This window comes from Musca domestica, unplaced genomic scaffold (assembly GCF_030504385.1).
Source record: "Musca domestica strain aabys unplaced genomic scaffold, Musca_domestica.polishedcontigs.V.1.1 179, whole genome shotgun sequence".
In the NCBI taxonomy this organism is placed as follows: Eukaryota; Metazoa; Arthropoda; class Insecta; order Diptera; family Muscidae; genus Musca; species Musca domestica.
In genome coordinates this window covers 569,764-582,675 of record NW_026712237.1, presented here as the reverse complement: position 1 = coordinate 582,675, position 12,912 = coordinate 569,764, and the positions used below count along the sequence as shown (strand labels likewise).

General features: G+C 34.6%; 1 protein-coding gene across 1 annotated transcript; it reads left to right on the top strand.

Moving 5' to 3' along the window:
• Positions 1–1,222: 1,222 nt before the first annotated feature.
• LOC131801828 (O-acyltransferase like protein-like) lies at positions 1,223–10,483 on the top strand. Its single transcript, XM_059120805.1, has 8 exons — positions 1,223–1,593; positions 7,692–8,091; positions 8,162–8,235; positions 8,303–8,502; positions 8,582–8,697; positions 8,968–9,181; positions 9,265–9,921; positions 9,991–10,483. The coding sequence occupies exons 1-8, from the start codon at positions 1,311–1,313 to the stop codon at positions 10,201–10,203; spliced, it is 2,157 nt and encodes a 718-aa protein (XP_058976788.1). The 5' UTR covers positions 1,223–1,310; the 3' UTR covers positions 10,204–10,483.
• Positions 10,484–12,912: the final 2,429 nt, after the last annotated feature.

Below are 12,912 nucleotides of genomic sequence, written 5' to 3'. Positions count from 1 at the left end.
AATAAATGCCGAATATTATCGCAAAAATATTCTGGAGGATGTATTAAAGCCTTAGGCACGCAAATATTTTGGCCGCAGACCTTGGACATTCCAACCGGACTCAGACCATCGCACTTAGCACGCGCCACCCAAGAATGGTTACAAAATGAGATTCCTCACTTCATTTCCAGCGCACAACGGCCACCACAATCTCCGGATACCAATCCGTTGGGCTATTGTGTCTGGAGTATTTTGGAAATCAAGGTTGTCACTAAAAATGCCAAAGTGTCGATCACATCAAGCAAGCGCTTCGCCGGGAATGGGGCAAAATACCACAGAGCAACATTCGAGCAGCGTGTGACTGTGCCAAAGGTGACAAATTCAAACAAATCTAAACTTATTCTAAAATTTTATGCTATTTTCGATATTTTTTGCTTTCATTCAATAAAATTTAAAAAAATTAAAAATTTTAAAATTTTAAAAAATTTAAATTTATTTAAAAAATTATGGCGTTTGACTTTGTTGCAGTATTATTGATATATGAAAATTAGTTATTTAATGATATAATAGAACGTTAAATGTTTATTACCTTAAAATAATTAAATTATTGCCTAACATTTGCAAACATTTTTGCATCGGCCACAAAACAGCTGGTTTTTATTATTCTTGCTGAATAAATTTTTCCAGTAAGATTTTGCAAACTCTTAGCAGCTTTTCTGTTTAAAATTTGTCTCTCTGATCGCTCTCAGTTTTGGTCTCAAAACACGACAAAGCTCAAAACCTTTTACAAGTTTTTTCAAACCACGTCTTCCTCCTTCGTATATCCTATTTCATTGTCTATTATTCTGTGTTGTGTAATTTATGTATTGAACCTCTGCTATGTACCTGTTACAATTGTGTTCAGTGTGAATGCGTTTCAAAACTCTCGCATGTGTTACCTTACCGAACACACGAAACCAAAACTTCTTAACGCTATCCATTCTATACACACAACAACCATTTTCTCTGATTAGCTTAACTTTCTTATCAATTTAAAAATCACTCACATTTATATAGCTACTCCTAGATTTAAAATTTTGCAAAAATAACAAAAAAACAGAACAACAAAACTTCCTATGGTCAGTGAAAACTCTCTGCAGCGTTCGTATGTGTGAGGGTGTGATAAACCATAGGCCAAATTGTTGTTGCTTCTGTGATAATCACAATCCATATCTGCGGGCTATAAAAGCTACTTGTTATTTCTATAGCCCAACTAGTTTGTAACGGTGCGACGCTCTAAGAGTGTTAAAAACGGTTTAACGAATACGACGACACACACACAAACACAGAGAATGGTTCGGCATATCCTAACGGGTGTGTCGTTAGCACTTTTAGTGCTTACCAGTGCTACATTTGCCGAGGACTCATCGAATACACTGCTGTCTGTGCCCTCTAGTCCCTTCCAAAGTGATATTGCTTTCCAATTTTTCGATATTGGCTCGGAACTAAGTTATGATTTGAGAAATGTAACAGCCACAAGTGAATCGGCCAGAAAATACGACGATGATCAGTGCACCAAAGATATTGACCGTGTCTTGGCCGGAATGAGGAGCTACAACGAATGGGCCCTTAAATGTAAGCATTTGTTTCTTTTTACCAGAAAGGAAAACCCCGATATTCTAGTGGATAAATCATAAAAGACAGTCTTTAGTAAAAAAAAAAAGAAAAAATAATAAATGTGACGTGTGGATTGCCTTTAGGAGTGGGAAGAGCCCCTGAACCGTAAATGGTTATCGGATTATATATTGAGTGCCATGAGCCAGATTTTCTTAGTGAAAAGGACCAATTTTTTTGTATATTACAAACAATTTTAATGTCCAAAAAAACTTTCCCCGATAAAATCTCATATTCATGGAAGAGGATCAACTTCTGACCTGTTCCATGGAAGCCAAATTTATTGATGTCTGTCTGTCAGATAAAAGACCTATATAAGGACGGCCAGTAAGCTCATGTGATTACTTATTTTGCTGTCTAAATACTTAATTTAGATTTGAATTACAATGAAAGACAAATCGCAATAGTGTAAAAACTTTTTTGTTTATTTCCAAATTGTTGTCAAAACTCAAAATCCCACGAATTACCATATCTACGAAAGGAAGTTTGCAAGGATATTAAAATATTTCTAAAAAAGAAAAAAAAAAAAACAATATATAAAGGCAACCATTTTTTGTTGCATACAATTTTTTGATAGAAGTGATTTTTTCGAACAATTTTGGAAAAAGTAAATGCAACACATATTTTCAATTTGTTATAAAGCTTTGCAGAGTTTTTTTTTAATAAGACAGTGCAACACAAAAAAAAAATTACTGGAAAAATGCAGCATATTATAAAACTAGACACTTGCAGAGGCGTTTTGAATTTTAACTTCTTAAAGTAACCAAAATATAGGCGACAAATTCGCACACCAACACATTTTGGTGAAATTTTCGGATTGAGATTTCTTGAAGTCCTTATATTCTAGATATATAATATCTTCGGCAATATTGCAGATAAAAATGCGACCACTATTTTGATCACTAATTTTAAGCCTCAAGGGGTTATTTCGGTCCTTTTTTAAATATGTTTGAAAAATTGCTCTATTCTACAAATTTATTTGTTCTGAAATTCTACTACTGATAATATTTTTATGGTGCTCATGAAATATATAAATTTATTTTATTTAGAGACTCACATTGAAATTTGAACCAAAATAATTTTTATATCCTGCACCATAGTATAGAGGGTATATTAAGTTTGTCATTCCGTTTGTAACACCTCGAAATTCTTGTAAATCATAAAATTCTATGTCGATTTAACGATGACCGTCCTGTCTCTCCGTCTGTGGAAATCACTCTAGCTTCCGAAAGAATTGAAGTAAGGTAATAAAATTTTACATCCCTATATTCGATATTTTGATAATTTTACCTACATTATTCACCGGAATTGTTTCATATTTTGTGTTTGAATTTCCTATTAGGTACTACAGTCTATGACAGAAAATTGGCTATACAGATCTACGTCTTCGTATAGCCCCCATATTACGGTATTTTGGTGGATTTTAGCGACATCATTCACCGGAATTGTTTCATATTTCGTTTAAATTTCCTAATAGGTGTTACAGTGCATGACAGAAAATTGTCTATGCAGGTCTAGGTCTTCGTATAGCCCCCATATATCTGTACCTCCCAATCTTCGGTATTTTGATGATTTTAACGATTTTATTCAGAAAAGGACCAAAAACACCTATTGGTGACTCAAAATAATTCTCACATTGTTTTTGTAATAACATTGCAAAAAAAAATAAAAAAAACGACAGGAGGGGGGATCTTTCCCCCTCCATTTTGGTTAATTTGCGATATAAACTTCCAAACACCTATACGCGTGTCTTTCTATTTTTATCTCTACTTTCATAATCTGCTGTATCTTTCCTTTAATTATCGAAAAAATGCATTTTGTCGCCCAGTGTTATTTATAATAAGTTTGATAGTGACATTTAAACTGAATAGACGAGCTTTTACTTTAAAATATCCCTGAAGATGGTTTCCGGAAATTGGAGGAATAAAAAAGGAAAAATAAAAAAACATAGTTTTTAATGACCTTATGCCAAACAATGAACCAAATAAGTAAAATAAATATAACAGGTCAACAATATACAACAACAACGTTATTTATAACTTATAATCCCACAATTGAGCAATTGATTTAAAAAAAAACATTATTGACATTTATAATTGTATTTTCAAATTCCTATGATGCTTCACAGACTTATCAACATCCAACATTTATTCTAATTCTAATATTTGAAATTGTTATTTCTTTGTTTTTATAAAAAAAATAACTTCGAACGTCAATTTGCACAGCAAATAGAAAACACAGGGTGCGCCATTATCGCAATTTATTTGTTTATTTTAAGAATTATTTTCCGAGTGGAGAATTTTTTTCTGGAATGGGAATTCCTTGTTTAGAATACGTACCCGTTTTAAATCGTTCTTAAATCCATCGGTATGTAATGCTACATTAAACTTTTTGATACAGCACCCGTATAACTATATCTTCTAGTTTTCGGTATTTTAAGTTTTCGGCCCCAATTTCCAAATTAATCTGCTGTAATTTGATATTTCATTCTTTAAATATACCCATATTTTGGATCCCTCTGATTTTCAATTTTTTGAAGTTTTCGGCAACAGTTTCCAAAAAAATCAACTGATATTTCAATGTCATCTTTTTTCTAAATGTTACAAATTTAAAAAAAAGCACTACATAATATCTCATTTTAGTGTTACAAAACAAATCACAATAATCGCTTAATAATCTCGATTGTAAATCGCAAATTTTGCCAACATAAACGTCATCGTAAAAAGAGATTTTAAATCATTTCAGCGATAAGATAAATATGCTGATGGGATATATTCGTACGTATATTATTTCTTTATCAAATCATTGACAACCATCCAATCAAATTTCAACATTGAAAAACTTCCATAAAAAAAGAAATATAAAATTAACCCCTCATCACATCTTAGCTTTGTGGGTAATCTTTAAAGCATTGCTACTTATTTTTTTTTTTTGTATTGAACTTTAGAATGTTAAATTGATTTTATTGAGCGATAACAAATAATATCTGATTAGTTTATGGATTTACGTGAAACGGTAGCGATGTGTCGGAACAATAGAATGTCATGATTTATTGGCTATTTTAATAACACCTGACGAAAAAACATGGAATTTCCAAAAAGTATATTGGTTAATCAAAATCGCAAATCTTATCAGCCAACAATAATAGATTTGTATGTTTAGCTTTGAAAGCAATTTAAAGGTTAGTGAAATTTAATAATGTACTAATGTCATTGAAATGTGCACACTTTGCAAGACTCTATTGGGGACATGAGTGCGTATCAGTGATATTGAATTTTTTTGTTGGTATACGCCAAAACTAACATAGTTACCCATCCTTAGCAAAGAATATGTCAATTTATGGGTTAAAAATGACAATTATGTAACAAATAACTTGCATCATTGAAATTAAAATTCAAAAAAAAAGTAGTCCTGTTCAGACATAAAAAGAAAAGAAGAGGAGAGAAAAAAAGAATATTTTCTCAATACAACCCTCTTAATTACAAGGTATTTTACTTTTTTTTGTTAAATTGCAAAAATTAAACAGTTAAGAAAGTCTTAAAGTCGGGTGGGCTTTATGATACCCTACACCACTTTGTATATTTAGTAGAACTTCACATAACAAATAAAAGTTTTTCTGTGGAATTTGTGAGAATTTAATCATACCAACTAAGATTATAATTATCATTTCAAGTCCAAAGGAACTAATATATGAGAGGAATACACTCCTCTGAATCGATTTCTGCTGTATTTCATATATTTGATAGTGCATATTACGGATGTGGAGAATAAATATAACAAATCGGATCCATCCCATTTGGGGTAAAATTACACGTTTAGTGCACAATAAAAGGCACATTGGACGAAAATGAGCATAGGAGCCATATAAACCTGCACCGATCCTGATAAAATTTAGCAAACGTATTTCTAAGCTGTACTTGATATTTTTCCCCAAATATCGTAGTTCCAGAGTGCATATTACGGCCGTGGACGACAAAAATAACAAATCGGATGAACAATATATATGGGTGCTATAGGTGTATATCTGAACCGATTTCGATCAAATTTAGTATACTTATTTTCAGGCCTAATTTGGTCGTATGTGCAAAATTGTATATTATTTTGGGTTCTTAAAACACATTTGGTACACATTAAAAGACAAATCAGACGAAGATATATATTACAGCAATATCTAAATTTTGACCGATCAAACCAAATTTAATATAATTCGTCCTTGGGTGAAACAAATGATTTGTGCAAAACTTCATCTGGATCGGGCAACTAATGCGATATGTACTTTGTTTACAAAAAATGTAATTCTATACAGATCATCAAAAGAAACTATGGGTCTGTATCGTTTCATTTTGCCTGTTACAAACAAATGCACAAAGACATAATACCCTGACCACATTGTGGTGGTGTAGATGTTATGTTTGTATGAACATGCATTTAATTAACCTACAGCTACAAACGAAAAAAAAAACAAGTAAAAAAGCTGTAAGTTCGCCCGGAGCGAACTTTGAATACCCTCCACCATTTGGAACGAAAAAATCCGTTAAAAATTCTGTTAAAATCTGACAATGTGGACCTGCATAGGCAACTTTTGTCGTAAGCCATTACAATATACAAATGCGAAACTTGAAAAAAAGGCTGTAGTACCCATTACGAACTTCAAATACCAATTTTGAAACAATCCCGTAAATAATGTCGCTAAAATCATCAAAATACCGAATATCAGGAGGTACCGTTATATGGGACGTGGACCAGCACAGACAATTTTCTGTCACAGGCTGTAGTATCCATTACGAACTTCAAAATAACAAATACCGTAATATGGGGGCTGTATGAAGACGAGGACCTGCACAGACAATTTTTCTCGTAGGGTGTAGTATCCATTACGGACTTCAAATACCAAATTTGAAACAATTCCGGTGATTAATGTCGCTAAAATCATTAAAATACCGAAAATAGGGAGGTACCGTTATATGGGGGCTATACGAAGACGTGGACCAGCACAGACAATTTTCTGTCACAGGCTGTAGTACCCATTACAAACTATCATGACGAAATTTGAAACAATTCTGGTGAATAATGTCGCTAAAATCGTATGAAGACGAGGACCTGCATAGACAATTTTCTCTCATTGGCTGTAGTATCCATTACGAACTTCAAATACCACATTTGAAACAATTCCGGTGAATAATGTCGCTAAAATCATTAAAATACCGAAAATAGGGAGGTACCGTTATATGGGGGCTATACCATCAATTCGTTCGGAAGCTAGTGTGATTTCCACAGACGGAAAGGCAGACAGACGGTCATCGTTAAATCGACATAGAATTTTATGCTGATCAATAATATATATACTTTAGGGGGTCTAAAATGTATATTTCGAGGTGTTACAAACGGAATTACAAACTTAATATTCCCTCCATAATATGGTGGAGGATATAAAAAAACTGAGATGAAACCTTCAAAAGACCAAATAACAGTAGATACCCTTAAAATGGACCTTTAGTGAACACTTTTTTTAAAGGAATAGTAAATATCCTCTTAGAGTATGAAACGTCAAATTTCTACAAAAACAAAAAATATGGCAAATCTGAGAACCCCAAATGCTAAGTCACTGTTCATTCGGTCCCAAATTGTGCATGAAAGATTTATGAGATCGAAAATCAGGAGCTACCTTTATAAAAAGGCTTTGCTTTGACGTGGGCCATATAATTTTACGGTCATGAAAAATGTGTACCTTATTGCAGGGACGAACACTGATGGTCACTTATTTTGATTTTCATTTGCTAGTCAGAGAGTACAAAAATCAGGTGAATAATTTTTTGGGATCGGGCACAATAATATTGAGGAGTCTGTCATTCCTGTACTCTCCCAATACTCATATGGTTCTTGTTACAGGAAGATCCCGCAGCATTGCTTGCGGTTAGTACCTCTTCTCTTATGGTTAGGAAAATTGTTGCGGTTTATACGTTTGTTTTATATACATAGACCCCCGATATTTCGGAATAAATTGTAAAAAAAAAATAAACAATCTATATAACAATTCTATTTTTTATTCTCCTTTCCAGTCCCCGACAGTTGGGGTCGTTTGCCCATGGGTCTGTTGGCCGGTCACACCATCAGTATGGGTCAATATGAAGAATGTATTGAAATTAATCGTCAATTTGCCGCTGAAGAAGCAATTCGTGGTCAATATTGTTTGACCAAAATCCCCATTAAGAATTACTATAAGAAGATCGAAAAGGACGATGCCCAAAGTCGTGCCATCAGTTACAAATACAAGGACCCTGAAAACTTTGAATTGGGTATTTGTGTGCCAGCTTCCTGCTCACCGGCCAAGGCCAATGTAATCTTAAAACGGGTCATTAAGAAATTCTACAATCAAGATGTTCAAGGCGACTTGGTCAGTGAGAAGTACTGTGACATCGATGAACCAATTACCTTGCGTGGTATTGATATCTTTGCCATGTAAGTTTGATTATTTTAACATGGATTATGAAAAGATTAATGACTATAATAATTTGCTTCTCCCTTATAGTATCTTCTTTGCATTCATTATTTTCTGTATGTTGGCCAGTTCCATTTATGATTATGTTAAGACCAAGAAAGGAGGTAAGAAAAATGCCTTGACAAAAAGTAAACAAAAATTTGTTAATAATTTCATACTTTTGTTTCACAGAACCCAAATCCCCATTGTACCTGTCCTTCTCCGTCCTTACCAACGCCCCCAAAATCTTCACTGTTAAGAAGGTCAATAACCCCAATGTTATCCACTGTCTTAACGGCTTGCGTTGCTTCTCCATGATGTGGGTCGTATTCGGTCATGGTTATATGACCTTCTACGATTTGCCCCATATCAATAGGAACAAATTCTACACTGTAAGTCAATGGATTTGAGTTTTGAGAATTTTTTTCGATACAAATTAAATTAATATGCATGATTTGTTTGTTATTACAGTGGACCCAAACTCCTTACTCTATGTTGGTACAAAATGCTACACTTTGTGTAGATACTTTCTTCTTCATGTCCGGTCTGTTGATGTTGTGGGGTGCCTTCCGTGAAATGGAAAAGACGTAAGTTGATACGATATTTATAGTAAAAATCAATACCATCTGAAAAATAACTAAAATAATCAAATTATTGCCTGATATTCACATCTCTCACAAAAGAGCTGGTTTTTAATCGTACAAAGCTATTATTATTAAGATTATTATTATTAATGTTATTAGGAAACATCTTAATCTCAGGTGTTTCATATATCTTGATCGTTTCAAAAATCTTGATCAAGATCGTCCCTGACCAAATATTAATATTTTTTTTTAATATTTGTATTTCATCCACAGCAAGGGTAAATTGGACATTAAACTCATGTACTTCCATCGTTACATTCGTTTGACCCCTGTTGTTGCCGTCGTTGTTTTGTACATTATGTCCTTGTACAAATACTCTGGTGCCGGTCCCATGTGGATGAAACTCGGTACTCAGGACAAACGTTGCGAAGAATCATGGTGGGCTACATTGTTGTATGTCCAAAACTATGCTTTCCCCTACAGCATTGTAAGTAAAATTGTCACACACACCTCTATATATATGAAAATTATATCGTCTAACCCTATTTTGTTTCCATTATCACTTTTTAGTGCATCAGTCAGTCTTGGTATTTGGCCGTCGATACTCAGCTGTATGTGCTGTCACCACTTTTCCTCATTCCCCTGTGGAAGTGGGGTAAGAAGGCTGTTGCACCCATCGCTGTATTCGGTGTCCTCTGCATGGGTTGTACGTTTGCCACGTTCATGCACAACAACTTCACTCTCTTCCGTGTCGATGATAATCAAGTCGATTTACGTCAACGTCTTACCTACTATCCAACACATACCCGTATTCCAACATGGTTGATGGGTGTACTCTTCGGTTACTTCTTGTTCACCAAGAATCGCGGCCGTCAAATACCATTGAAGAAGGGTTGGGTTATCACTGGCTGGGTTTTGGCTCTCGGTGTTATGCTTACCGATTTGTGGGGTCCATACTGGCGCATTTTGCCCGAAAACCCCGATGCTCCCATTATTGAAGGTGCCTTCTATGAACCCTTGTCCCGTGCCTCGTGGGCTTGTGCCATTGGCTGGATTGTATGGGCCTGTTATAACGGTCATGGTGGCATTATCAATGACTTCTTGTCCTGGGGATTCTTCACCGGTTTCAGTCGCTTGACCTACTGCATGTATGTTATCCACAGAATTGTCCAATGGGTCACTGCTGGTCGCTTACAAACCGACACTCACTTCTCTGATTACGATATGGTTCGTATTGCAACTTTCTGCATAGCTAAAATGTAAACTAATGATTGTCTCTGTTATATTTCCTTTTAGGTTCTCCGTTGGTGGCACGATTTCGGTATTACTTTGTGCGCTTCAATCTTTGCCACTTTGGCCTTTGAATCTCCCATTTTGGGCATTGAAAAGGCCATCTTCGGTCGTGGTGAAACCAAACCAGCACCCAAGAAAATCGAACCAACCACCACAGTTGCCCCCGAACCAGTTCCCGCTGAGACCACAGCTGCTGAAACAGTTGCCAAGGCTTAATTTCACTACCGTCATTCATCTAGTCTCCTAAACTCATAAAATCCCTACCAAAATAAATTGGCTAGAAAATACATCAAATAACGTCCCAAAGAATTTAAAAAAAAACATACATTTTAATTTATTACAAACCAAGTTATATATTCTTGATATTGTTATCTTCGTATTGATTACGAGCGTATCAAAAGTAGGCAATAATCTAAATATATATGAATATTTATTAAACAGATAAAATATTGTAATATTCATTAAACGTTGGATTTAAGGCCTGTGTCCATATGAATGAACGTGTAACATTTTGTTGGTGTATGTACTATAGAAAATCCGGGAACTTGCAAGACTTTTAGCTGGAAAAAGAAAATCTCCATTCTAAACCAGTAAGGAAAGGTCAAAAGTCGGGCGGGGCCGAATATATAATACCCAACACCACCATGCATATTTAGTACAGCTTCCGTAAAAATAATATATTGGGAATTTAAGTGAAGTAGGTCATACCAACTATGATCCAAATAACATTGCTGTATAGTGCATGATACGACTTCGATAAGGATTAAATTAAGAAATATTTATTGGAGCAATAGATATACCGGACCGGGTTTCGTAAATTCGGTTGAATATGAAAAAATTTATTCTATTTGGGCTGATATTGCATATAGGGTTAGCAGTAACCTTAAAATCGGATGAAGATGTTAATCGAAGCTATAAAAAATCTGAACCAATCTCGATAAAGTTTGGCAGAGGTATTTTATAGCAGTATCTCATGCCCGTTATCAAATATCATTGTTGAGGAGTGCATATTATGCATATGAGTGACTTTAACAAAAAATTGGATGAAACATATATATGGGAGCTATAGCTATATCTGAACCGATTTTCGCCCAATTCTGCCCTTTGGGCTGATATTAGCCATTTGGTGCACAAAAAAACCTGAACTCGGATAAAGATATACATGGGAGCTATATCCAAATCTGAACCGATCTCGACAAAATTGTAAACACTTATTTGAACACGATGATTTCAAGCGAAAATTCCAAATTATCATTTTCCTCATATTTTCGCGATAATATTCGGCATTTATTATGATGATGATATTATGATGTCACGACCATCGGCTGTTATGGCGGCCCACACCATCGCTATGGCCGGCGCTTGAGTTTTAGTGGCCAACCGAAAGTGCACATTTTCCGCTGACTTCTTTGGCAAATAAACACTATCATTTTGTTTGTTTACAAACTGCTGGACAACGAATGTTTTCTCATTGGAGAAAACAAAATTCGGCAGTTCACCACTTTTGGCCAGCGAATCAACTTTTTAGCTCTTTTGAGTCTATTTTCGTTCTGTTGCGGTGTAAGTTCTTGCACTTTTTGGAATTTCAATGGCTTTACTCCGAGCTCTTTTTTCAATATTTGGCGAATGGAATATTGCGATATGTTCAGCTCACGAGCCATTTTTCTGCCACTACGACGCGGGTATCGATCAAGTCGCTTCTTTACTTTTCGAACCATTTCTGCTGATGTTGCTGTTTTCTTCTGTCCACTTCTTTTACGTCGGGCTACGCTACCAGTATCACTGTAACGAGCGATGGTACGAAACACAATAGATTTATTCACATTTAAATGTTGGAGTGCTCTAACGATAGCCACTTGTGGTTTTCCAGCCAAATATAAAGAAAGCACACTATCACGCTTGAATTCAATTACGAATAACTTTTTTTTTGGAAAATTCTCACCAAAGTGCTTTTGTACGCTAGAAACAATATAATGAGCTGTCACTGGAATAATTGTAACAGCGGTCGGGCGATTGGCTTAGAAATAAAAGCAGTCTGAAGTTGGTTGCAGTTTTTTAATATCACCCTGTATATATATGGGAGCTATATCACAATGTGATCCGATCTCGATAAAATTTGACAGAGGTATTTGAACATTTGGGGATATTGGCCGAAATCGGTTGATGATATATTTAGAAGCTATATCTAAATTTGAACCGATTCTCACCAATTTCACCAAATATTGTTTGCAAAATTTCATCTCAATAAGACATAATACCCTTACCACTATGTGGTGTAGAGTATAAAAATGGTAGTTTTAGTAGTACTTCTGTAGACAAAAATATGACAATAGGTCTGTTGGACAACTCGATCATTTTTTCTAACTTAATGTCTCAGTAAGAATTTGTAAATCCTCAGTAAGTCACTAATGTAAATTCCAATTACTTTATTGTGTTTTGAGGAAATACACATGCATACATATTCAACAACGGATTATCAGGAAATAAAAGAGTGTTCTAAAAGTGTGCTCTCACTATGAAACAAGCAAAACATGCTCTATCTTATTCGAGCTACAACGAAAAATAGAATGCGCTCGATTTTCTACTCCTTTTAGCCTTTACACGAAGCCTACTTTTAAATATAGTTAAATATATAGCTACATAATAGATGTTGACTATTTAAAAACAATTAGAATATTTTAATATAATGTTTGAATATTTCAATTTTATAATTTGCAATAAAATTTTTCCTAGTGATCACTTTCCAGATTCGCAGGCGTGGATGCTATTTATCATTGTCATACGGATGCAAAATGGTATAACCGCCATAACATTTATAACATCAACTTTGCGCAAATATAAGTTTTGTTATTAATATTCATTACGAAACAATGACTTATTAGGTATTTAAATATTATGTGTATTTGCATATGAAATAATTTGAAA